The sequence below is a fragment of the Colobus angolensis genome, unplaced genomic scaffold (assembly GCF_000951035.1).
Source record: "Colobus angolensis palliatus isolate OR3802 unplaced genomic scaffold, Cang.pa_1.0 Scaffold35, whole genome shotgun sequence".
Taxonomy (NCBI): domain Eukaryota; kingdom Metazoa; phylum Chordata; class Mammalia; order Primates; family Cercopithecidae; genus Colobus; species Colobus angolensis.
In genome coordinates this window covers 3585901-3611764 of record NW_012116821.1, presented here as the reverse complement: position 1 = coordinate 3611764, position 25864 = coordinate 3585901, and the positions used below count along the sequence as shown (strand labels likewise).

Genomic DNA, 25864 nt, shown 5'->3' with positions numbered 1-25864 from the left:
GGGGCTCATGTGATCCTCCTGCCTCAGTCTCCCAAGTAGCTGGGACCACAGGCGCTCACCGTCATGCTTGGCTAATTTTAGCTTTGGTAGAGACAAGGTCTCCCTGTGTTTCCCAGGCTGGTCGCAAACTCCCGGGCTTAGGAAATCCTCCCACCTCGGCCTCTCAAAGTACTGGGATTACAGTCGTGAGCCCCTATGCATGTCCTTCTTTTCTTTGTTTAGCTTTGGATTGGCCTTGCTTCCATGGAAGACCAAGGGACAGACACACCCTCATTCTCTCGGGGATCAGTGAAAGGATGTGAGAATGTTGGTGGTAGGAAGACAGGAAAACCTGCTTTAGGAGGTTGGTGTGGTCTCTTGTCCATGTGGCAACCCTTTAGCACTCCACACACTGGCAGGGGCTGAAATGGGAAGACACAGTAAACCTCCAAGAACATCCGATCTTGCTTCAGGAGAGACCTTATCTGCCCTGTCCTCACACTTTTTTTTTTTTTTTTGAGACGGAGTTTTGCTCTTGTCGCCTAAGCTGGAGTGCAATGGCACAATCTCACCTCCCTACAACTTCCACCTCCTGGGTTCAAGTGATTCTCCTGCCTCAGTCTCCTGAGTAGCTGGGATTACAGGCACCTGCCACCATGCCCGGCTAATTTTTGTATTTTTAGTAGAGATGGGGTTTCACCATGTTGGCCAGGCTGGTCTCAAACTCCTGACATCAAGTGATCCGCATGCCTCGGCCTCTCACAGTGCTGGGATTACAGGCATGAGCCACTGCGCCTGGCCCATACTGTTTTTTTGAAACAGGGTCTCACTTTGGTTGCCCAGGCTGGAACGCAGTTGTGTTATTTTGGCTCACTGCAGCCTCAACCTCCTGGGCTTAGGTGATTCTTTCACCCCAGCCTCCAAAGTAGCTGGGACTACAGGTGTGCACTACCACCAGGCTAATTTTCTTGTATTTTTTGTAGAGATGGGGTCTTGTTATGTTGCCCTGGCTGGTCTCAAACTCCTAGACTTAAGTGATCCTCCCACCTCAGCCTCCCAAAGTGCTGAGATTACAGGTGTGAGCCACTGCACCTGGCCCTCACACATTTAACCAGCTTCTTTCTCCACAGGTAATTTCATCTCAGCCCATCCTGCTAGGAAGCAAACAGGCACTAAAATAACAGTATTAGGAGGAGGAGAAGGTCGGCCAGGCACGGTGGCTCACGCCTGTAATCCCAGTACTTTGGGAGGCCAAGGTGCACGGATCACCTGAGGCCAGGAGTTAGATGATGAAACCCCATCTCTACTAAAAATATAAAAATTGGCCAGGTGTGGTGGCACACCCCTGTAACCCCAGCTACTCGGGAGGCCAAGGCATGAGAATTACTTGAACCTGGAAGGCAGAGGTTGCAGTGAGCCAAGATAGTGCCACTGCACTCCAGCCTGGGTGACAGAACAACACCCTGCCTCAAAATAAAAAAAAAAAAAGAGGGACAGGATATGTGTATGAACAGCCACTCCTGTACTAAAACCTCACAAGTCCACCTGTTTCCTACAATGTTGGAAACAGTGAAATCCACTCACAGAACTGAATTTGCTGCACCAGCCTCTACATCTCATAGATGTCATTCCATCTTGGAGCAGCTGCTAAAAAATACGTTTAAAGCACAACTTACTTTTCCACTTGATTTCTGTAGTTGTAGTTGATCAAATTCCAGAAGTTTCTTCCAGTCTTGGCGTTTAACAAAATAGAAGACTTCTTCATAAGTAAGATCAATGCGGTAGTTGAAATCGCCGCACCAAAATACATAATCATGAGAAAAAACATTTCTCCCCTAAATTGAAAAGAAAATAATAATCATTCAGCCCATCTTGCAAGGAAGGTGGGAGAGGGGAGAAAAACAAGCTCACTGGGACAAGCAGGAGTATTTTCTTAAAATGTTACATAAAAAACAAAGTTTTCTACTAGAGCATCTCATTTTTCACTCATCCCATACAACTATGGAGGCATTTTTACATGGCTTAATTTTAAATAGTAGTGTTTCTGAGTGGTTTGAGGGAAGCTCCTACCCTAAACAGAGGAGAGCAACATGGCCAGCATTTCCTCCACGGATCCCGTCCGGAAGACCAGATGCGCCTTTGCTTTGGAGTGTCTGCTCCTAGGAAGCAGCACCCAGCATTTAGCGTTAGGAGAATGAGGTTTCTAAAGAGCAGCATACATGCTCAGGATGTGCACCTTCATATAACTTCCTGAGCTTTTTCAGGTGACCCTTCTCCATCTCTCGCTCCTCCTTCCCATCCTGCCCAGTCCTACGAACCCACAGCCCCAGCTCAGCCCCGGAGAGCTCCCGGGGTCCTTGCCTTTCCTGTCTCTTCCCCAGGAATCACAATGACAGCAGCTGCTGCGGATCAACTATCCGCAAGGGCTGGGCTCTGTTCCAGGTGCACAAAGCAGATACCACCAGCTGTCTCTTCGATTAAAAAAACAAACAACAAAAGTTCAGAAACAAAGGCACTTGCTGAAGGTTACACAGCGAGTGCATGATACAGATGGGATTTCAGCTCCCATCTGCCTAACTCCCAAATCAGTTTCTCTTCTCCTGTAATATGAGGCATTTCCACTCCCCCCATGACAATAATCTGGACAGAAGATTAAACGGGTCCCAACCAAATAAAATGAGTGTCTAGACAACACTGCCAAACAGAACTTTCTGCAGCACCAGAATGTTCTCTGTGCTGTCTGATGCGGGAGCCACTGGCCACGTGGATACTGATCATTTTCAATGTGGCCAGTGAAAGCAAGGAATTTTAAATGTTATTTAATTTTAATTAATTTAAATTTAAATAGCTACTTATGGCCAGTGACTACAGTATCAGACAATATCAGTGTAGAATGTTGGCTGGGCACGGTGGCTCACGCCTGTAACCCCAGCACTTTGGGAGGCTGAGGCAGGCGGATCACTTGATGTCAGGAGTTCGAGACCAGCCTAGCCAACATCTCTGCTAAAAATACAAAAACTAGTTGGGCCTGGTGGTGCACGCCTGTAATCCCAGTTACTCAGGAGGCTGAGGCAGAAGAATCGCTTGAACCCGGGAGGTGGAGCTTGCAGTGAGCCAAGATCACACCACTACACTCCAGCCCGGGCGACAGAGCGAGACTCTGTCTCAAAAACAAAAACAAAAGAGAAGTGTAGACTGTTAACAGGTCCCTCAATATTTTTATTGTAGAAAAGAACTACATTATAAATCCTTTACTTATTATGTATCCCAAGCTTACTATGTCAAAGTAGCACTTTTTTTTTTTTTTTAGATGGAGTCTTGCTCTGTCACCCAGGCTGGAATGCAGTGGTGGGATCTCAGCTCACTGCAACTTCTGCCTTCTGGGTTCAAGCAATTCTCCTGTCTCAGCCTCCCGAGTAGCTGGGATTACAGGGGCCCGCCACCACACCCGGCTAATTTTTTTTTTTGTATTTTCAGTAGAGATAGGGTTTCACCATGTTGGCCAGGCTGGTCTTGAACTTCTGACCTCAGGTGATCCGCCCACCTCAGCCTCCCAAAGTGCTGGGATTACAGGTGTGAGCCATCATGCCTGGCCCCAAAATAGCACTTTTTGAGTGACAAGGGTTAGACTTCTTTTTTCTTTTTTTCCCCTAAACTACATTACACACAGCTGAAAACTTCTCATTTGTTTCTTTTTTAACATAAGAAATAACTCCAACAAGAATTGTGGCACTTGTTAATGAAAACTAAAGAAATTTTGCCTTGAGTGCTCATGCAGCCCAGTAAAATGGGACATCAGTTTTAAGGAGCTCCATGACCCAGCCCGCCACCTCTCAGACAGTGGAATATTTTGTGGCAAGAACAGCTGAAGTCTATCCTCACTTCATGGAATAGGTGGACCTCATGTGTGTCACACGCTGAAGCTGTGCCGGGTAGCATCTTTGCACAGGAAGGAGAACATTAATGTCTAGATTTGAAAAGAAAATCCTCCAGTTTCAGAATGAAACCCTCTGGACTGCCACGAGAGGGCAGTGTGTGGTTCACTATTGCAGCTTCGAGGACAGGGAGGATCCGGGCTCCTTGCTCAAGAACCATGTTCCCGGTCAAAAAGGGTCCACTGGTCAAAAGGGTGTTCTTATCTGAGCCACCACAGAGAGTACATGTGAAGACTGTGAATCTCAGGAAGGTGGAGTCTCAGGCTGTGTGGATTCAACTCTTTACCACTTGGACAGGACAGACCATGGACACGGTTTTCTTCCCTAAACCATCACTTGAATTAGAAAATCAGAAAATGCACACACACAAAGTCCAGCGACCATGTAGACACTCAGGAAATGTACAGCAACAGGAGGGGAGGGATGCTGCAGAGCTGGCTCCCTCCAGGCACACAGCTAACCCCACCCCAGGTCAATTCCATGGGGTGACACAGCCTTCTCCCCCTCCCCCAGTGCTGAGCCCTCCAAGCAGGGGCCCTCCCTGTGGTTGTGTTCCCAATGCCTGGTTCCTATCAACAATCACGTTTGGGACTGAACTGAGCAGGGAGGTGCTGGCCACCCCCACGGCACTGCTCACCATTGGGAAGCAGAGTTTCTGGGTGATCTCCTTGTAGTCTTCATTCCGCTCCTTCACCTGGGACTGTCCGGCTGTCAGGTGGCTACATATGAAGCAGAAGCTGGTGCTGTGGAACTGGAAGCGGATGCCGACGGCGCCCTTGTTCCCGGCCTTGCCCCCCATGCCTGTCTTCACTGTGTCGATGGCCACGTCCCTGGAACAGAAGGATGTGTGCATGCTGTCAGGTCCTGAAGGAGAAACATGACCCTGCTTTGTCACAGAGAAGGGCCCAGCAGCAGCTCAGGACCTGCCGCTCTGAGTGCTCCAAAATCATCAGCTCAGAGTCTGTCCAATTCAACAAAGCGGCCACTTTGGCCATCATCGACTCCCGGTCAGGAAGCCGCCTCCCTCCTGCTGCCCGCTGCTGCCTGGACACCTCCTCCACGCCCCATCTGGGAAGCGTTCATTGCTCACCTGAGCACCCCATGAAGCTGAAGACAGGGCAATCCCTGTATCTCCCCAGCTTCTCACTGCCACCAGGAGCAGCACGAATATCACCACCCACCAGCCCACCCCACTCCTGTGCAGCTGTCATGCCATGCATGGGAGGTGTCATCTAGGCAATCAACTTTTTAATTATTATTATTATTACTTTGAGACAGAGTCTCACTCTGTCACCCTGGCTGGAGTGCAGTGGTGTGATCTCGGCTTACTGTAACGGTGGCCTCCCAGGTTCAAGTGATTCTCCCACCTCAGCCTTCCAAGTAGCTGGGATTACAGGCACCCACCATCATGCCCGGCTAATTTTTGTATTTTTAGTAGAGTCAGGGTTTCACCATGTTGGCCAGGGTGGTCTTGAACTCCTGACCTCAAGTGATCCGCCTGCCTTGGCCTCCCAAAGTGCTGGGATGACAGGTATGAACCACCACGCCCAGCAATCAATGCATTTTAAGAGCTAGGAAACCAGCAGCTATTTATGCTGGGCTGGGTAGATGGTCTCAAACGGACTTTTATGCAACGCCAGAGCCTGCTCGCATTAAAATGCCAACTCATAATGCATACCAGTCCATAGAAACATGGGCTACAAGCACATTTGTTAACATTTCCACAGCCGTGCCACAGACTGAGGCCTGCTGGTGCATCTGCTCCCTGGTAGACAAGGTTGGAGGGATGACTGATGGAAGGGGTGGAGGCGGAAGCAGCTCAGGGCTAAAGGTGCCTGAAGCCGAGGACATTGAGCCTGGGAAACCTTGTGCTCCTCAGTTCTGAGACCTTTCTCTCACCCTCACCCTGCCCTTGCCTTTAACCCTTACTAACCTTCACCTGCTAACCTGGGATACTGCCAAGCTGGCAAAATAACACAAGCAGAGGGATAGGGACCTAAACATCTTCTGAAAGTCAGAGAAGAGGATTACAGGCAGCACTGCCTTAGTCTCCAGGTGCAGCAGGGGTGCACCTGTGGTGCTCTAGACAGGCACAGGCCCTTCCCGGGACCCAGGGGCTCAGTGGGGAGGTCAGTTCAATGTTTGCTGCCAGCCCGCCGAAAGGCTGGTGGAAATTCGAAAGCCATGAGTAGGCCCAGGTGGAAAGATGAGGCCATCAGCAAGCTGGGGAAAAGATGAGTTCCTCCAGCATCCAAACACCCACACCCACACCCACACTCTAAGAGGAATGCAGCCCCTAAGCTCGCCCCCTTTCCGATGCTCACAAAGCATGCACCTTGGAGAAATGACAAGGAGGCCCCAGTTGTAAAGGTCCTTTCTACTTAGAATTCTTTTAAAAAGAGACAAAAGAGTTGGCATTTCCCAGTGAGTTACTCAGCTCTTGGTCAGAGGTTTCCTGTCTATAAGATTCCAACAAGGAACCCCTTTCCTTGCACAGAATTGAGCTTGGGCGATGACAATCATGTAACACTCTTTCTAAGAGTTCAGCTTCCTGAGTTGGACGTTTCCCATGGTGGCTTTTTAATTGCCAGACAATATTCTATTCAGCTCAGTTTTTCCTAGGGGGTTTTTGCTACATTTATCTAAAATAATGGCAAGTCCTGATTCCTGTTACAGAAGGGGATGGAGGAGGAGGAGGAAGTCAAAGAACAAAACACAAAGACTAACAACCCCTTGTTCCCCAGATGTGTGTAAATGGAATGTTCTTACCTGATGAACGGGACATGGTATGGACGTACAAAGATATAAAGACAGACGCCCACCAGCTGTGCCGAAGTCAAGAGAATGTATCTATGAGAGCGTGAGATGGCTTTCTGAAGCTGCTCACCCCACATCTTCTTGTTGGTAGTACTGGAAGAGAAAAGGAAACGATGCTGTTTACAGATGGCTGGAAGCACATCTATCTCCCACCTACCAAATGCTCCAGCCCAAGCCTATTCTCTTTGCAGAATTGATTTCACACTGCCTGCACCCCAATATGAGTGTCATGCTTTCCCTCTTCTAGTGGAGGATCTAGGTATTTTTGGCCATGTCTCACACACCACAGCAGCCCTTCCTTGACCTCTGAAACCCAACCCAGGACCTTCTCATAGCAGCCCCACAGAGTCAGTCTTATTTATTTGTTCAGAAAGTTCCTTAAAATAAAGCCAGGCCAGTTTAGCAGGGGGTGGGGGAATGTCCAGTTGACTTCGTATCAAATACAAATCCAGTGGTTTTGATTTTTTCCTTTGCCCTGGTATGCAGGAGGAAAGTACCTCTTCCCGGCACTCGCGCTTTCTCACCTCTCCCTAGGAAACATGAGTCAACCACTCTCCCAGTTCCAGCCCCGCCCTTCCCTTGCATCCCAGGTCCACACATGCCAGCTCCCTCTGGCAGTGTAAATCAGCCTCAAGTGGCCAAGGCCAGAGCACTGCAGAGAAAACACAGCAATCATCAGCCCTTCCTTTTACTTCCTAAGTAGCAGGGAAAGAACGGGGCGGTGCATGTGTGAGCATGGAGAAGGAGCCAGGTGACAGATCCCCACACAGCCAGAGCCACAGCTTAGCTGACTCAGAAGCAGGCTGGCTCCAGGAGAGCCTCAGAGGCTCTGCTCCCAGCCAGGCACCTGACTCAGGAAGTCCCCGCCCGGCCCCACACACCTGGCCCCTTACCTGGCATTGACAATATTCCCTGCGCTCAATTCCACCATCTCTTCAAACCCCACAGCAAATATGTCAGCTGGGCTGCTGTCATCTGGGAAGCAAGGCAAGAGATGACAGAAGTCAGGACCACCAAGTCCTGCATTACGAGTTCATGGGGTTCCCCAGCCCCCTCTCCCAAGCCACGCTGTCCACTGCCTGAGTCCAACTCCAGGTGGCTATCATTGCTGCTGGGAACTGCCCCAGTGGAATCTGCTTCAGAAATGCCTGGCTTAAACGTAGCACAGTGAGCCCAGAGGGGCCCTCCATCCATTCTGTTCCCTTTGAACAGGGGAGAGGTCAGAGTTTAATATAACCCTGTAGCCACTGACTGAATCTCTCCAGTCACGACCTCTGACACCCAGTCTCCTGAGTCCCCAAGCCCAGCCATAGCTCCTGCAGAAAGTGAGATGCCTGCCTCCCCAGGGTCCAGCCAGGAAGACGTGTCCTCTGTCAGTGAGAGGCCAGGCAGGCTGTCCACTTCCTTCTCTGTTGGCCACAATGGGCAACGTGGAACCTCTAGTTTCCCTGACTTAAAGCTTTTTCCTTAAAAAAAAAAAAGAAAAAACAATCTCTGTCCCTCTGTCTGGTCTGCTTGGCAGCAGTAACCACAGCACTTTCCTTTCCTTCTCTGGAACCTGGTGCATCTCTAGTGGGACTGCTGGGGAGCCTGCTAGTGTCTTCCCCAAAAAGATCCCCTGCAAAACACCAGCCAGCTTGCTAACAACACGCACACCTTCCTGCAGGGAAAAGAAGAGGAGTCACTTCAGTGGGGAGAGGAGGGATGGCTCCTGAGCCACAGCTGTGCTAAGCACCCTCTGCATTGATGGACCTGCTCCAGAGGGTATCCTGAATGGCTTCTGGAGGCACAAGCAGCAACTCAGGCTACCACCGACACAGAGAGCCCCAGTGGCTCTGAATGGTGGACTCTGCCACCTGCCCTCTGAGGCAGAAAGGAGGGCACAGATGGCATGTGCAGAGGAAGGGACGGGGCTCTGGGCACCACCTAGGCAGCTGTGGGGCATGAATGTCCACATGGGCCACCACATGTCAGCTAGACCACAGGTCACTCACCAACAGGCAAAAACCTGAAACACAAGTGTCTTCCTGAGTCCAAGGAGGCAAAAAAAAAAAAAAAAAAAAAAGTAAGGCCCCTGAGTCAACGCTGACTGTACAAGAATCACTTATTCTTCAGATCTTAAGTTCTGGGGCCATTCAATAGTGTATCTTACAAGATAAAAGGTGAGGTGTCAACATTTGGAATTATTTTATTCCTAAATAGCACATGGATTATTTTGTGACTACTTAAAGCAGATGAATAGAGTTGGTTTGGGGAGAGGCAGGGATGAGCCGTTCTTGGTCAATATCAACACTAAAGGCAGGGCCAGGCGCAGTGGCGCACACCTGTAATCCCAGCACTTTGGGAGGCTGTGGCAGAGGGATCATCTGAGTTCAGGGGTTCGACACCAGCTTGGCCAACATGGCAAAACCCCATCTCCACTAAAAATACAAAAATTAGCTAGGTGTGGTGCTGGGTGCCTGTAATCCCAGCTACTCAAGAGGCTGAGGCAGGATAATTCCTTGAATCTGGGAGGTGGAGATTGCAGTGAGCCAAGATTGTGTCACTGCACTCCAGCCTGGGTGATGAGAGTGAAACTCGTCTAAAAACAAAAAACAAAAACAAAAACAAAACACTGAAGACAGGCCTGGCTCCCGTCCTCACAGTTACATGGCTCTAGAAGCCACACCTTCAGCCTGGTGACAAAAAGATTCTACTGATGAAAGCTTAAGACTTCACCATCACTGTATGCAAAGAGAAAAGAGAGATTCACCATCTGCTAACTCTTCTAAACATTCGGGAAAGGAGAAAAGTCAAAGTTACTTGTGAGGCAGCATTCTTGACAGTTAGACCACGGTGCTATTTAAACACTGTGAGGAGGGAAAACACAAAGACGAAATTCCACAAGACGATGGCCACTAAAAGGTCAAGCCTGACATGTCAGGTGAGGTGGAATTGGATTTTGTCTCCCCCGAAGCCACTGCCCTCACCCTGGGATTCAGCAGCGTCCGAGAGCTGGGGCGAGTCGAGCAGCCAGTCGGTCAGCTCCGCCGTCCCGAGCAGGTTGCTCCGAAACTGCTTTCCTCCATTCACGTTCCAGGTCCCCATGGCAATCCGGATCCGCTTGAAATTTGTGAATTCAGACTGACGCTCAGTCATAGCTTTCAGGATCCTGGGAGTCACTGTCAGGAGGCATAAAAAGGCACATTTCTTTGCAGTTCCAAAGCTCAGGCGTCCTCCAAAAAGAAGAGGCTGCCTGGCAGAGACAGATGGTTCATGAGCCTCTACAGATAAACCAGGGTATGCTCCTTAGGAAGGCGACAAAAGGTTTAAAACCATGGTCACCACGGTGCTTCCCTTATGGCATTTCTGCAATAAAGGTGTGAAAACATAAGACTGGAAACTCACCATCTACACCGCTGTCCCCAACTGAAGCCAGAAGCCATGGGACATCAGATCACAGGGATCTCAGACATGACAGGGAAAAGCCATGTCCTCACTGTCCACTCCGTGGAAGAACAAGGCATAGGAATTTAAGCCAGGGCATGCTGTAACTGACCATATTTCAATGTGGATGTGCCCATATCCACTATACCTTTAAGTGTCTTACCAACCCAGACAGCCACCTTTGCATCCTCTGCCTTCCAGCCTGCATGTCTGATATGTTTTGTTTTGCCCCAGACTTAAGGCTTTAAAAGGTCACTACACAGAACCATCACCATCCTCTCAATAGCCAAAATATATTCCATCGTTTAAACTTGTGACGTAACCCAAATCTAACTCATGTCTGCCTTGCTATTAAATGAGACTCACTGTACAACATGGAGCTTCGTTCACCTTTTATAGAGCTGGCATTGTTTCCAGAGTAGAAACTAAATATCGCCTGGCCTGTCGCAAGCCAAATAAGCGCTCCCCCAGTGAAGAAAGAGTGAGAGTGGAAAAGGGCCATGAACCCATTCTAAGCATGGGCTAGTTCATTTTTCAAAAACACCTGATGTTTCTAAAGCGAAACTTGTACATTCTTGTAAGGAAAAATGCTGGGTTTCTCCTCCTTTTTCCATGCGACCTAATATGTTTACAGGCTCAGGTAAGAAGATGTCATTAAAATGCTCTCAAAGGAACCTCCTATATTGATGGAACCACGCTGTGTTGCCGCTGAGACCCGAAGGTGCCCTCATCCCTGGGAGATTACAGCATCCGCCTCCTCCTCTGTTTCCACAGGGTCCAAAACAGAAACTGGAGGCCAACTTCATAGGAAGCTCCCAAGGCCAACATCACCTGCTAAAGGCCCAAGAACCCAAGCAGCTGAGGAAGTTTCTGGAGTGGGTGAGCGTTCAAAGGCACCGATGCGTTTAGGAGAGTGCATGGCCTCTCGCTGAGCCCGCCTGGTGTCTCCCGCTTCTCAGGATGGAAACACAGTGCAAGCCGAGACAGACAGAGGACGTGTGAGCTCCCAGGCCCAGCTGGAAAGCACAGGCTCCTGGGAGAGGCAGTGACAGCTGCAAGGTGCATGGTCCACTGCTCAGACCCCAGGCACGTCTGCCACCCACTCTCTGGATGGCACAGAGGCGGTGGGAACGTGGGGCCGCGGAGCCCCCGCCTTCCCGCCTCCCCCTGTCCGTGGCGGGCCCTACCCAGGAGCGCTGTGCTGTCCAGCAGCATGCCCCCTTTGTCTGCCACCTCCTCGCCGTAGACGTCCCCAACCAGCAGCAGCTTGATGGCCTCCTGCTTCACCCCGTCGAAGAAGTTGGACTGGATGGTTCGAGACATGGACCGGGCTCCATCCTTCAGCTTCCCCACCTGCCAAGAGCCCAGACCGCAGGCCGTGAGGGGGGTCCCTGGGGCCCCCACCCTGCCCCCTTGGCGTGGCCCTACCTTGGCCTTCCCTTCCAGGGACCTGCTGCCTGTGAACACCTTGCTCAGGCTGTGGCCATTCAGAGACCACATGGCTTTGAAGGACTCCACAAAGCGGTCAACAATGGGTTTTGAACTCAGCCCCAGGGTCTCGAGCTGCAGATGCAGGACCTGGGGAGGAATAAGGAATGGCCGTCACTGGCTTCTCCCACGGAGGCCCCATAGCCACTGTCCCAGGAGGTTCCTTATTCAGCAGCCTGTGGATTATGCCATGTCCTGGAAGACCCTGTGCCCCTCCAGAGGATGAGGAGTTCCTACAGCAGACAGTGACTTCCCATACCTCACCCCAACTTTATCTATAGGGTCCATCCAAGCCCTCCTCTCACCACCCGACACCTGACCTCCCGGCTACACAGCCAGAGGCTGAAGAGCAAACAGTGGTGGACAGCAGGGGGCGCTGACCCCGCCCCAAACCCCCAGCCAGGAGAGGTCAGCCAGACAGCTGTGGCCACGCAGACCTGGGTCTCTCTCCCCAGCTTCAAATCCAGCCTCATCCGGCCAGCCTCACACTGCCTTTGGCCAATGGTGCATTCACAATAATCATTACACAACTGCTCTTCCCTAGGAGCCTTTGGGCCACCTTGTCTGGGATGCATTTCACAAGAGGCTGTGAGAAAGCGTGCCTATGACAGAGAAAGCAGCCACCTGGGGGACCGCTCTCTGGATGTCCCAGTGTCTCCCTGTCCACCTTCCCCACAGTTAGAAAGTTGTCTCGCTGATGCCACCCTCATCTTGCCGCTAAAGGTATTCAGCTCAGCCTGTCCAGCTTAAGTCATAGGACCTGGCACAGATGGCCGAAAAGGCTGCAGCAGGGACGCACCTCGAGCGCGATGAAGCTCTGCACAGTGTTGGTTCGGTCCAGGCAGTCAAGACAGTTCATCCGCAAAGTGCCTTTCTGAAAACTTAGGACAAGAAGAAATGTAAACAGTTATAAGTTGTGTTCAAAGAAGCAGTGGCCATAGCACAGTGGCCCATGTCTAACTGTCGACTCCCAAGGAAACATGTTCTTTTTTTTTTGAGACAGAGTCTCACTCTGTCACCCAAGCTGGAGTGCAATGGCACAATCTTGGCTCACTGCAACCTCTGCCTCCCCGGTTCAAGCAATTCTCCTGCCTCAGCCTTCCGAGTAGCTGGGACTATAGGTGCGTGCCATCACATCCAGCTAATTTTTGTATTTTTAGTAGAGACGGTGTTTCACAACATTGGCCAGGCTGGTCTCGAACTCCTGACCTTGTGATCCGCATGCCTCGGCCTCACAAAGTGCTGGGATTACAGGCGTGAGAAAACATGTTCTAAGAACCCCCACCTCCTCACCAGTAGACCCCCAGAAGCCCCAGTGTCCATCCCAGTGGATCCCCAGCATTGCTGAAAAGGCAGGCAGACCCCAGGACACACACTCAGTAGCCTGCACAACTGGGTCATTTTAAGTTTAGCTGGGGCCGGGCGCGGTGGCTCAAGCCTGTAATCCCAGCACTTTGGGAGGCTGAGACAGGTGGATCACGAGGTCAGGAGATCGAGACCATCCTGGCTAATACCGTGAAACCCCATCTCTACTAAAAAATACAAAAAACTAGCCGGGCGAGGTGGTGGGCGCCTGTAGTCCCAGCTACTCGGGAGGCTGAGGCAGGAGAATGGCGTAAACCCGGGAGGTGGAGCTTGCAGTGAGCTGAGATCCGGCCACTGCACTCCAGCCTGGGCGATAGAGCGAGACTCCATCTCAAAAAAAAAAAAAAAAAAAAAAAAAGTTTAGCTGGTCCTTGTTATTTATAGCAATTATGTTCTATAAAGTTGTAGGAACACTGAATTGGACATGAACACAGAACCATCGGTCCCAGGGGAAATAGAGGGTTAGGTTCCTGCAAATCTCTGGTCACATTTTCATCAACTGATCAATATACAAACTTGTTTTATGTATGTTTCCATATAAAGACACCTTATTGAATATATATATTTGTTTAATTAACACTGAACCATGGCCGACAGCATTGTAACTCATATCGGGACAAAGCTTATCTTAATGTGCATTTTCTCCATAAAGCACACCACCACTTTCTTGTGCTCAGAAGTGTTAGACAGTTCTTCAGCACAACGCTTGGGGCCATACTAAACCATGAGATCCTTGAACAAAGAGGGGCCCCTAACAAAGACCCCACAAATGTGAAAAATGGTACTAAATCTCAAAAAGGACACTTGTTTACATCCGAGGGCTGAAATAAGAAGACAGAGTATCACCTTGTTTGATCTCAGCTGGAAGCATGTACATGTGACTCAAATTGTCACTTCTCTGCACACGTCTGTGAATGTCCAGGAAAAATGCTTTGAGTACTGATTTTGGGGTTACAAAAAAGTTTTAAGGGAGAGGTAAATTAGCCAATATGGAATCTGCAAATAATGAGGACCCCCTGCATGTGACCTGAGGGAACTGGACTTCGTTTTCCTCCTCTGCTCCGAACAAGGCAGTCCATACCCTGGTCTCCTCGAGCAATCTAAGTTTATGCCAGCCATCCCACTGGGACTGTGGCCCTCACTCTCACAGGCCTGCGTCCCAGCGTGGAGCTCCATGTTTAAATGCAGTCCCCTTTATAAGTTCATTTCTTTTGCCAGAAAACCATGCCTCAACATCTCCTTGAGAAATTCAAAAGCCTGTCTCCTATTGTGGGAAGGGAGAGGAGAAGCTGGAACCCAAGATTCCCAATGTCGCCAAGCTTATGACCCAGGAAACCGCAAGGGTAGCTGAGTGGGGAGGGAAGGAAGCCGCCCCTCACAGGGCACATGTCCTCTACGTCCTCTATGGTGCAGCCCCTCTGCCACCTCACCCAGCAGAAGGCGCGGCACACAGCGAGCCTCACTGTGGACTGACGCTTTCCCCCCAGCAGAAGACGTGGCACAGTGTGCGGCAAGCCTCACCGTGGACTGACGTTCTCCCCCTTCGTGAACACATCAAAGTCCTCCCAGTGCAGCTTTAACTGTGGCCTCAAGAGGGTCTCCAATTTCTCTAGCTTCCCGCCTTTGGCAAACTGATGGAAGTCAAAATTGATCATAGGCGTGTCGCCTGCGTGGCAAGAAGCCCAGAGCAGCTTCTGAAAAGAGGAGGGGAGGGCGGTGAGGGGAGCAGAGGGAAGGAAGGACAAGGAGGACGAGTTCCTTGCATAGCTTGACCCGTGGGGCTAACCAAGGTGACTTGCCGCAGGACATGCTTTAGCTGGAAGCTCACAATGGACCAGGCAGTTAACCTTGAAAGGGAAGCACAGGACAAAGGCCCTGGGGGGACAAAACCCACACAGAGCACCTTGCCTGCGAAAGGGCAGAAGGTTCCCCTTGGACAAAAGAAGCCAGAGCAGGTGTGGTCCCCTGGGGAGATCATACTCCTGCAGGGCTCCCCGGAGGGCACAGCTGTGGAAGGACTGCTGTGTTCTTCAGGTGGCCCAGGTGGCCCAGGTGCCCCAGGCCCTCAGAGATAGCAGGGCTGCAGCAGGCTGCAGAGCTCATAATCCAGCTCCCCGTTGCCCTGGTAACTGGCCCCAGCCTGCTGCATACCAGCCTCTGGTGGCTGTGCTCTGAAGAGACCAAGTCTCCAGCTGAAGTGGCCTAGGTGGGTCCCACATCCCGATGCTATTTCAGAATGGTCAGGGAGCCAGATTGAAGGTGGGGACAGATGGGAAGCAGGGCAAGGGGCTGCTGATGACACCACGATGCCCTTAAGAGCCCTCCCTTCCATATGAGGCTCCCATGGCGTGGCAGCTCCCTGGCTTTCTCCCCAGAGAGCCCCGTGATAAAGGATAAACTGTCCGCCTACCCAGGCCACCCGCCTTCCAGGCCTCTCACACCCTGTACCCATGCCCTTGTGGCTTCAGGTCAGGCCAGTCCAGCCTCTGCCCAGCCAGAGGTCCTAGTGACTTGGAAGGAGTAGAAGCACTTGGGGGTCATCTGGTCTGACTCAATGTGACCATTGTGATAGGCCTGAGCATAAATCAATGCAATGCTGCCAAGTCTTGCTGTGAGCAAGAAGCTGGAGGAGCTCAGCAGTGCCTGGTGGCTCACTGTCATGCATTCCGGAGCCAGCGCTTCATCCAGCAGGACTGATGGCCACTGGGCCCTGGGCAGGCTGCCGGGCCGCCAACCTTGGTCTGGGCCGAACTGATGTGGCTGAGGACCATCCCAGGCAGGGCCATGACCCAGGTCTCCAGCTAGAGTACCCCTCCCTACCTGGCCAGGAGCCCACCCTTCCCCGTATGAGGTGGCTGCCATCTCCCGCCCTCACCAGTGCCGGGCACTTCACCCACTGATGGGAGGGGCCACAACTCAAGGCATAGGGGAAAAAGACTTGGGGTTCTTATTATTCTTCTTATTTTTTGGCTTTCTTTTTTTTTTTCCTTCTTCCTTCAAATTAGCAGCCAGCATCACTGCCAAGATGGGTGGGAAGGGAGACACTTCTGGAGCTTGTTGCTAATAGCAACAAACCAAACAGGAAAAGCAGGTCTGGCCAAATAAAATTGGCAACCAGGAAGTGCCTGCTCTGAGCATGAGCATGTGGCATTTCTAAGCAGAGGGAAAGGCTCAGAGATGGTCTTCACTCCCAGTGAGGTGACTTCGAGCTCTCTGTGAGGGATATCCTTGAGCTTTAAACAACGAGAGTTTTCCTCTATTAGGCAGGGGACATGGAGGCTGGTAAAGGAACCAGGAACCTCCATGGCTCATTCTAGAACGTCTTGCGCCTGGGGAGCAGGGGGCGGGGGCTGGAGGCCTGGGATCCATGCACAGGGATAGACCCTGGCCAGGTGGGCGGAGTCTCTTGCTCCCATGGCTCTGTAACCCTGCCCAGGATCTCTGTCCAGGTTCACCAGGAAAAGCCCCCAGGGAACCCTGAAGGAGCCCACGGAAGCCCAGCAGGAGCAGGTCTGGGAGCTCCCATGGGAGCCCAAGGAAGAGGGGGAAATTTGAAGGCCAGCAGGCAAGCAGGGGAAAGCCACAGAGGCTCCTGCTCCTGAGCCCTGAGGTCAGGTGCCCTGTGGGGCTGGGGGAGCTCACCCAGGACCAGCCAGGGCAAAGAGGAGGCCTGCCTGCTCCTGAGCTGAACTGAAAGGGACTCCTTGAGAGGTCAGAAGCCCTCAAAGCCCCATGGGGAGGGTAAGGGACACATGGCTGGGGACAGGAAATGCTCTGTTTTGACTTTGAGCAAATTCTCCCAACCATCAACTCACAAAAATTACACTCAGTAGGCTGGGCGCAGTGGTACACACCTGTAATCCCAGTACTTTGGGAGGCTGAGGCGGGTGGATCACCTGAGGTTAGAAGTTCTTGACCAGCCTGACCAACATGGTAAAACCCCGTCTCTACTAAAAATACAAAAATTAGCCTGGCGTGATGGCAGGCGCCTGTAATCACAGCTACTCAGGAGGCCGAGGCAGGAGAATCACTTGGACCTGGGAGGCAGAGGTTGCAGTGAGCTAAGATTGCGCCGCTGCACTCCAGCCTGGGTAACAAGAGTGAAACTCTGTCTTAAAAAAAAAAAAAAAAAGACATTCCACTCAAACCATATCAGGGCCCGAGTCACTGAGCACTGTCGTGTTCACCAGTCGGAACACTGGGGAAGCCTCAGGAAATGAAGGAGGATTGGGCTTCAGCTCCAGTCCCTGCAGGAGCCACCTCCAGGCTCAAGGCTCCACCATGGCCACCCGCCACCCAGCCCAGCCGTGGAGAGGACAACCAGGCCTTACCTTGAAGGCTCTGTTGAGTACCTCCTCTCCGCCTCTGCTTCCCAGAAGGTTCACGACCACCTGCTGCCCGTACTGCTCCTTCAGAAGCACCATGTGCCTGCAAAGTCAGTGGGGTGGGCGTGATGCTGGGCACAGGCACAGGTGCAGACTCTGCCCTGTTCTGCCCCTCAAGGGAAGACGGGGCAGAAGGAGTCATGCTTTTAGTGCCAGAGTCCAGGACCAGCTATCCCCCATGACCCAAAGCGTGGAAAATGAGCCTGGGTGGAGAGAACCTGTCCCTCCCAGCTGCCATTATGACTAGCTAGTATAGACTTCTACATGAGTTTGGAATCAGACAAAGGATATGCTGGACTTTCTATAAAGCATCTCCCATTAAATCTAGAACACCTAACCCGACCTTCCATCAACAGAGTTTTGTTTCTGAGATAGGATCTCAGTCTGCTGTCCAGGCTAGAGTGCAGTGGCATGATCATAGTTCACTGCTGCCTCAAACTCCTGGGCTCAAGCAATCCTCCCACCTCAGCCTCTCAAGTAGTAGGGACTATAGGTGCATGCCACCACATCTGGCTAATTTTTACTTATTTATTTTTCATAGAGACAGGGTCTTGTTATGTTTCTCAGGCTGGTCTCAAACTCCTGGCTTCAAGCAATCTTCCCACCTCAGCCTCCCAACGTGTTGGGATTACAGGCATGAGCCACCGCGCCTGGCCTAGAGTCTTATACTGGCAATGTGCACATGTGTGAAATGAATTTCTTACCTTGCTTGGTACCCATCTTTCTCAAAACTAGAACAACTGGCAGGAAAACTCTCAACTCAGCATCCTGTTTTCAATCTAAGTGCTGTATTTCATCATGCTAAGCCACAACAAGGAGATAAAACAACTTGTAGGCTTTGGGAAATATTCCTTGTATTAGAAGCTACTTTCTAAATATGTATGTTGGAATATTAGGGGGAGATTCCAGTATTTATCTATGATCACCAGCTTTTTTAAAGTAACCTTACATTTCAAATGTAAACATGTTGGAATGTACTGCCTTAAACAAAACACAGGGAAATGATACAATGCAAAAAGCAGACGTCAAATTATTATTTAATGGTGCAATCTTTAGGCCTAAATATAGAAAAAACACTGGAAGAAAACACATGATGTCACAAGTGGTGGAATTTTATATGATTTCAGTTCTTTTCTTCTTTAAACATCTTTCTCTTTCCCAAATTTCTATAATGACACGTTTATGAACAGAATTTTTTAAAGAGCTAATAATGATCATGAAAAAATCATTTTTTCCCCTTACCCGATAAGAGAAAACATTCTCTTACTAACTTTAAGGTACAGTAGTGGAAAGAATACAGATTTTTAAGTGGGTGATTTGAAGTTAGGCTCACCTGCTGACTCCCTGGCCTAAGTTAAGGGTGAGCACCCTCCCGGGCTCCCGCCTCCATGTGGAGCTCCAGGCGGCCCTGGGGCGGGGCTGTGTGTGGCTCAGCTCTTGTGGGCTTTCTTTCGGGTCAGTCTGCCCAGAGAAGTTGCATCCCAGGCCTGGCTCTGACATGTGCAGGCTCTGCCCCTGGTGAGGGAGCCCACGTTGGCCACACATCCAAGCCACATCCCTCAATGTGGCTCCTCAGAAACAAGGCCCATTTCTGATCGCTGCCTGTCTCATTCCTGCCCCTTCTTCTCAATTAGTTCCAAAGCCCAGGGCCAGAGGAACTGCTGTTACTCATTATTACTCACTATTCCTCATCATTACTCTATGCTGTCACCAACCCCAAACTCCCCTGATCAAATGATTCATCCCCTCTGAGCTGGCTCCTTCAACTATAGAGCAGGGCTACTTCCCCTCCTGCAGAGAATGGCTAGGAGGACTAAAAAGACTAGTGAAAGTAACAAAGACAGTGCTTGGTGTGTGGACGGTGGTTCTTCTTTCCTTTATTGTAAAATGCTCGTTATTGGTGAGCTGAGAGGCCCTGCTGACCCAGGGCGTAAGGGAGCGCTGGCACCCAGGGGATAAGGGAGTGCTGGCACCAGCAGCAAGGTCGGCAGCGGGCAGGCTTCTTCCTGGGTCACCCTGAGCACTGAGGCCTTTTTTTTCACTTCCCCTACCCATGGGTTACTGTCATGGGAAGCTACTTAGAAAACAGGAGTTTTTCGGGACACTAAGGAATCAGATTTCCATTTGGAAGCATCCTTCTCATCTTCAGGGAGGGACCAAGAGTTCAGCACACCCTGATGTGCACAGCAGCCGCCCGCAGAGTGGGGCAGGGAAGGAGAAGGGCTTCACTGTCCTGCGAGTGGAGACTCAGGCACTGCCCTGTGAAAGGTTAACCCTTCCACAGAGACTCATCGCCACACAGAGATGACAAGACCCTGCTGCAGCCAAAGGCCTGCTGCAAACAGCCCTCCTCAGATACGGGGCACATAGAGCAAAGTGACAAGAGACAGCCTCGGCTAACAGGAGCACCCATGCAGCTCAGGCAAAGGAAAACAAGCATCCTCCGGGGAGAAAAACTATCTATGTGAAGGTTTTACAGGGGAAAGAAAGGATTTACTCTCGATGAAATCCATCAGAGAACCGCACGACTCTTGAGGGTGCAGTGATGTCCCAGAGAAGAGAATTGGGAAGCACCCAGGACAACACACATGCCAGTCCAGGGACATCATCGGGGACCTGGGCAGCCTGCTGTCAGGGGGACCCTCACGGTGCCCCACCACAGCCACTAGGCAGACATGTCACCTTATTTCCAAATGTTATCTCAAATGAGGGGAACATAGTCAGCAATGAACATGAAAGCAGCAGCTCCTGCAAGGGAATGGGAGGGCTCCTGCCTCCAGTCCAGTGTCGTGGGTAAGAAGCATTACAGAAGAGACTTCCTGGACACAGTAGCTGCCTGTAGAAAGACTCACCCTTTCAGCAGCTTGTCCTGTGATTTGCAGAAGAGATCTAAGTGTACCCCTAGATTTAGGAATGCTTTCCAAGGGGCAAGGCAGTCTCTGGGGTGCTTGTGAGAAGAGAGGGGTCTCATTCTCTGCGGTACGTGCATCTCACACACCACGCATTATGAGGATTCTGAAAAATCTACAGTCTATGCAAATGTGCTTCAACTAGAGGTATTTTTTAAGAAAGCTCCTAAACATAGGAGGGTTTTTGAAGTGAACTCAGCATGACCCTTCCCTCCTGTTTTGTGTCAGCTCCAGGTAGAATTTTTTTGTTTTTTGTTTGTTTGTTTTGTTTTGAGATGGAATCTCACTTTGTCACCCAGGCGACCCCCTAAAATTTGAGCCACCGAGCTCAGCCAGGTAGAATTTCATTTTCAGTTTCATGTTCACTATTTCCTAAGATAATTTAGTATAGATGAATGTCAACTGAAAGAACTCCATATGTAGAATGCTTAGGACATACTAAAAATGTTCTGGAAAAGGCAATGGTCTTGTCTATACTTGATTAAATATCTCTTTATAGAAAAAGCCCATTATATGTAACATGCTAATCAGGGGGTCACATCTGGGCTCATGTGACCAGCGTTATGTTTAACGAGAGTATGAAAGCAAACTTAAAGTCTCAATAAAGCTTCAGGTAGAATGAGTCAAACACTTAAAACACTACTTTCGAGAATTTTTACTATATTCACTAAGACAATTTTAAAATATTGAGTACTTAGATTAAATAAGCAAATCTTTTAAGAAGCTATTATTTCAAATACATATTACAAATAGCTGAGCTTTTCTTAAGCAAGCTGCAAAACAGTCATGTGTAATGATCCAATTTGTGTATTTAAATATATATATAATGCCAAAATTGTTTTCTAGAATGACATGTACAAAACTACTAATAGTAAAATCTCCGAGAGTGGTAACTGGGAGTTAGGGTACTTTTATTTTTTTTTATTTATTTTTACTTATTTTTATTTTTATTTTTTTGAGACAGAGTCTCGCTCTGTCGCCCAGGCTGGAGTGCAGTGGCCGGATCTCAGCTCACTGCAAGCTCCGCCTCCCGGGTTTACGCCATTCTCCTGCCTCAGCCTCCCGAGTAGCTGGGACTACAGGCGCCCGCCACCTTGCCCGGCCTTTTTTTTTTTTTTTTTAGTAGAGACGGGGTTTCACCGTGTTAGCCAGGATGGTCTCGATCTCCTGACCTCGTGATCCGCCCGCCTCGGCCTCCCAAAGCGCTGGGATTACAGGCTTGAGCCACCGCGCCCGGCCGGGTACTTTTATTTTTTGCTTTATACTTTTCCATACTTATTTATTCTATATTATTTTAAAACAAAAAACAAACAGCTTCAAATATCCTATAATTTGGATTATCCCTTATTAACCAGGGCATAGAGATGAAGCCTCATTGCAAGAAACTGATAAGATAAAATAATTATAAAGTGCCACCTGAACATTCATTAATTTACCTTCAGGAAACTGGAGAACAAGTAAAAATCCCATTTTGTAATCTCCCTTCTTGCATAAAGGACCAAAAGGAAAGCAGATTTAGATTGAGGGTTCAGGGTCCTCTCTTTCCCGTCACACCCTATCCCTTGTGTCTGATGGAAGGATGACGTCTAAGGATGACAATGACAGGCTTGGATGGTGTCAGACAATCCCTACCTGTCGAAAGCAGGGGCGTTGGCTTCCAGGCCTCTGTGGAGTCTCAGATGATGGGAGCCAACCTAAAGCAAAGAGAAGTAACAATAGTGATTCTTCCTGCTCTGCAAAGCAAGGAGGCAGTGGTTTTCCCCATTCTCCTTCTTACTGTCAGCCAGGCTGCATGCGGCACACATTAGGCCACCTCTGTGGTCTCTTCAGGGCTCAGGGAGGCTGAGCTCTCTGGATTCAGCTAACAGTGCTCCAAATTCAGGTCTAGGTGCCTCGAGTCTGACTTTGCTGCTGCCTAGTCCTAACTGCAAAATGACCATTTCTGCTGCAATTCTTCCACAGACAGAAGATCCAGGGTAAGATTATGAGGCAGATGTCAGATCCTAAGCTCTCTGATAGCACAGAGGTCAGTGAAGCCAACTAGGGAGACAGAAACTGCTTCTCAGCCTCCTTCATGCCTTCAGGGACACCAATTTCGCCCTAAAATCTGAGTCATCCTAATTATCAAATTTGCCTTATTATTTATTAATAGAACTATTTATTTAATACTCAACTTAGTTTAAAAAAACATTTAAAATATAGTCACTGGAACCAGCTTAAAGGGGGCTTTCACTGGCCAAATCTGGGGCAATCTGAACATCAAACTATACGAGGACAGTAATGGATTATAACCTGATGAATAAAATAGAAATCCATGAATTTATACTGATGATAACTAGACGGATGAATAGATGGATGGATGGATGGATAGATGGGTGCGGGATGAATAGCTGAGTGGATGGATGGATGGATGGATGAATAGCTGAGTGGATGGGTAGGTAGGTGAGTGAGTGGATGGATAGATGGATGGACAGATGAATGGGTGGATGGCTGAATGGATGGATACTGGGTGGGTGGATGGATGGATGGATGGGTGAATAGATAGGTGACTGAATGGATACATGGATGGGTGAATGGGGATGGATGGATGGATGGATCAGTGGATGGATAGAAAGGTGGGTAAGAGGATGGATGGGTGGATGGATGGATGAGTGGACGCATCAGTAGATAGATAGCTGGGTGGATGGATAGACAGGTGAATGTGAGGATGAATGGATGGGTGAGTGAATGGGCAGATGAAAGATGGATAGGTAAGGGGGTGAGTGGGTGGGTGGATGGGTGGATGGCTGGGTAGATTGATGGCTGGATCACTGGATGGCTGGATGGATGGATGACTGGCTGGATAGAGGGATAGGTGGATGGTGGGTAGACAAGTAGGTGGATGGGTAGATAGATAGGTGGATGATGGGTGGATGGGTGGATGAATGGATGGGTTAATGGGTGACAGATGGGTGAATCAGTGTGCAGGTGGGTGGGTGTGTAGGTGGGTTAATGGGGAACAAGAGAGGGCTCTATAGTAGAATATCAAGTGATAAATTTGGAGGAAATAATTTTTAAAAATCATCATTTTACAACTGTCATAGTAAATAATTGTTCAGCAAAAGTTATCTGTTGATGATAAATCTTCAGGGAAAGTTTAATGAGAAGCATGATACTAGCAGGGTCTCAAAGTGTCTCCCATAGATTGCTGATTAGTTGAAAGGGAAAACATATTAACCATAAGTGGAGAAACTGAATAGCACCTTGACTGGGTGACCAAAATTAACATCACTAATGAGGGGCAGATAGACACCGTGTGCCTCCAGACCAGGTACCCTGAGAAGGACACAGCATCATGTAGGCAGCACGCTGGCCAGGGATCCATACACTGAATGTGATTATAATGAAACACTAGGAAACACTAAAGGTAGGGACTCTCAATTTAAAGGAAAAGAAGGCTTGCATTCTCCAAAAACATTAATGCTTTGAAAGACAGAAAGCCAAGGAACAGATGCAGATTAAAAACTAGAGACATGGCAATAAAATGCAGTATGTGATGCTGGACTCAAGGGAGGAAAGGTGCTTCAAAGGACATCATTGAGACAAGTGATCAATTTGGAATATTGCCTGCAGATGAGACAGAAGTACTTTGTAATGTTAAATTTCCCAAATGTGTACCTATACTATGGTAATGTAGGACAGTATATTTTGCACTTAAGTAAAGAGATACTGATATGGTTTGGATGTGTGTCCCTTCCAAACCTCACGTTAAAACGTGACCTTCAGGGTTGGAGGTGGGGTGTGGTGGAAGGTGTTTGTATCATAAGGGCAGATCCCTCATGAATGGCTTGGTGACAACCCCATGGTAATGAATGAGTTTTTTGCTAGTTCACAGGAGAGCTGGTTGTTTAAAGGAGCCTGCAACCTCCCTTTCCTTGCTCCTTCCCTCATCATATGACACACTGGCTCCCCTTCCTCTTCCATCATGACTGCAAGCTTCCTGAGGCCCTCCCCAGAAGCAGATGCTGGCACCATGCTTCCTGTATAGCCTGCAGAACCATGAGCCAAATAAACCTCTTTCCTTGATAAATTACCCAGCCTCAGTTATTCCTTTACAGCAACAGACTAACACCGACGTGATATATGTAACCTACTCTCAAATGGTTCAAAAAATAACAACATGTATGTGGCAAAAGGTTAAAATTGAGTGAATCTGGGTGAAGGACATATGGGAGCTCCCTCTTGTTCTTAAACTTTTTCTGTAGCTCTGAAATTATTCAAGAATAATTGTTGAAAATGCACTCTTTAGTTTTGCTTCCATTTGAGTGTTGTAAAAGCAGTGCCATCAGGTTTATCTGTGTTATGAGATATAGCTATTATCATGCTTCACATACCATTTTATAACTCACCACTACAGATGATACAACTGCCCCATTGCAGACTCAAGAAAAGCACCCATCTAGAGAACTGGTTTCTCAGCAATAGATTTAGAGATTCCTCAGAGAAGGTTTCCTTTTCTTTTCTTCTTCTTCTTTTTTTTTTCTTTGAGACAGGGTCTTACTCTGTTGCCCAGGCTGGAGTGCAGTGGTGCAATCACAGCTCACTGCAGCCTAAACCTCCCAAGTTCAAATTATCCTCCCATCTCAGCCTCCCAAGTAGCTGGGACTACAAGTGTGCACCACAACACCTGGCTATTTTTTTTTTTTTTTGTATTTTTTGTAGAGATGGGGTTTCACCATGTTGCCCAAGTTGGTCTTGAACTCCCAGGCTCAAGTGATCCGCCCACCTCGGCCTCTCAAAGTACTGAGATAAAGGCATGAGCCATTGTGCCTGGCCAGGTTTTTCTATATAAACAATTCAACAAAGTCCCAAATCCCTTTTGGTCCTAAGACACTTTGGTCACAGGCAAAATGAGGCATCTTGGCCATTGACTAATGGGAGCTCCTAAGAAAGGCTCACCCCAAACCCCATCATTTTGCTGCCTGTGTTGCCTCTGTCCTTTATCCCTATGGCCATCAACACCTGGCTGAGGAAATCTCAGAGAATTTGAAAACTTTCATGGCCACACTACCTAGAGGCCTGCTCCATCCTGCGCCCTGAGGGAAGTCGGCGGGTCTGTGTACTCCTCAGCTACCCTCTGAGAGGTCACCAAGGGCTGAAACCCAAGAGAGGGGCTACCTGCTCTGTGTCAGTCATCACAGGAAATCTCCCCTGGCTTCAGGGATGAGTGGCAGCTGTTTGTAGGATCATCCCCATGGGAGCACAGTGAGACGAGAATACAAGCTCGGCAGGCCAGGGCTGAGGAGCCTGGCTCTCTGTCATGACAAGTTCTATTACTGGACATGTCTAACGGCCTCTCCCTGAGTCATAACCCAAAGCCTCTTCTTTTAATCAGGCAGAAACTGTCGCACAGATGACTGGACCTAGCAGTGTCCAATCCTTGTTAACATATAAACTGCATTATCAGTTAGCAGTCCATTCCTCAGTTACTGAGCACCCTCTGAGTCATCATGCCTTTGGGTATCATGGAAAGGCAGGAAAGGGATGGGAGATGCTGAATCCCCTGCCCTGGGTGATGACA

General features: G+C 49.3%; 1 protein-coding gene across 2 annotated transcripts in view; it reads right to left on the bottom strand.

The window, feature by feature from the left end:
- Positions 1–25864, bottom strand: part of SYNJ2 (synaptojanin 2) — an 86132-nt gene that overhangs the window by 23839 nt on the left and 36429 nt on the right. For both annotated transcript variants that reach the window (XM_011952759.1, XM_011952758.1), the window contains exons 6-16: positions 21937–21998; positions 17342–17438; positions 14532–14704; positions 12445–12526; positions 11586–11735; positions 11345–11510; positions 9701–9892; positions 7625–7706; positions 6684–6824; positions 4552–4744; positions 1656–1814 (exon numbers count right to left, since the gene is read on the bottom strand). In XM_011952759.1, coding sequence (XP_011808149.1) covers positions 1656–1814; positions 4552–4744; positions 6684–6824; positions 7625–7706; positions 9701–9892; positions 11345–11510; positions 11586–11735; positions 12445–12526; positions 14532–14704; positions 17342–17438; positions 21937–21998 — 1497 coding nt within the window. The remainder of the gene's footprint in view (positions 1–1655; positions 1815–4551; positions 4745–6683; positions 6825–7624; positions 7707–9700; positions 9893–11344; positions 11511–11585; positions 11736–12444; positions 12527–14531; positions 14705–17341; positions 17439–21936; positions 21999–25864) is intronic.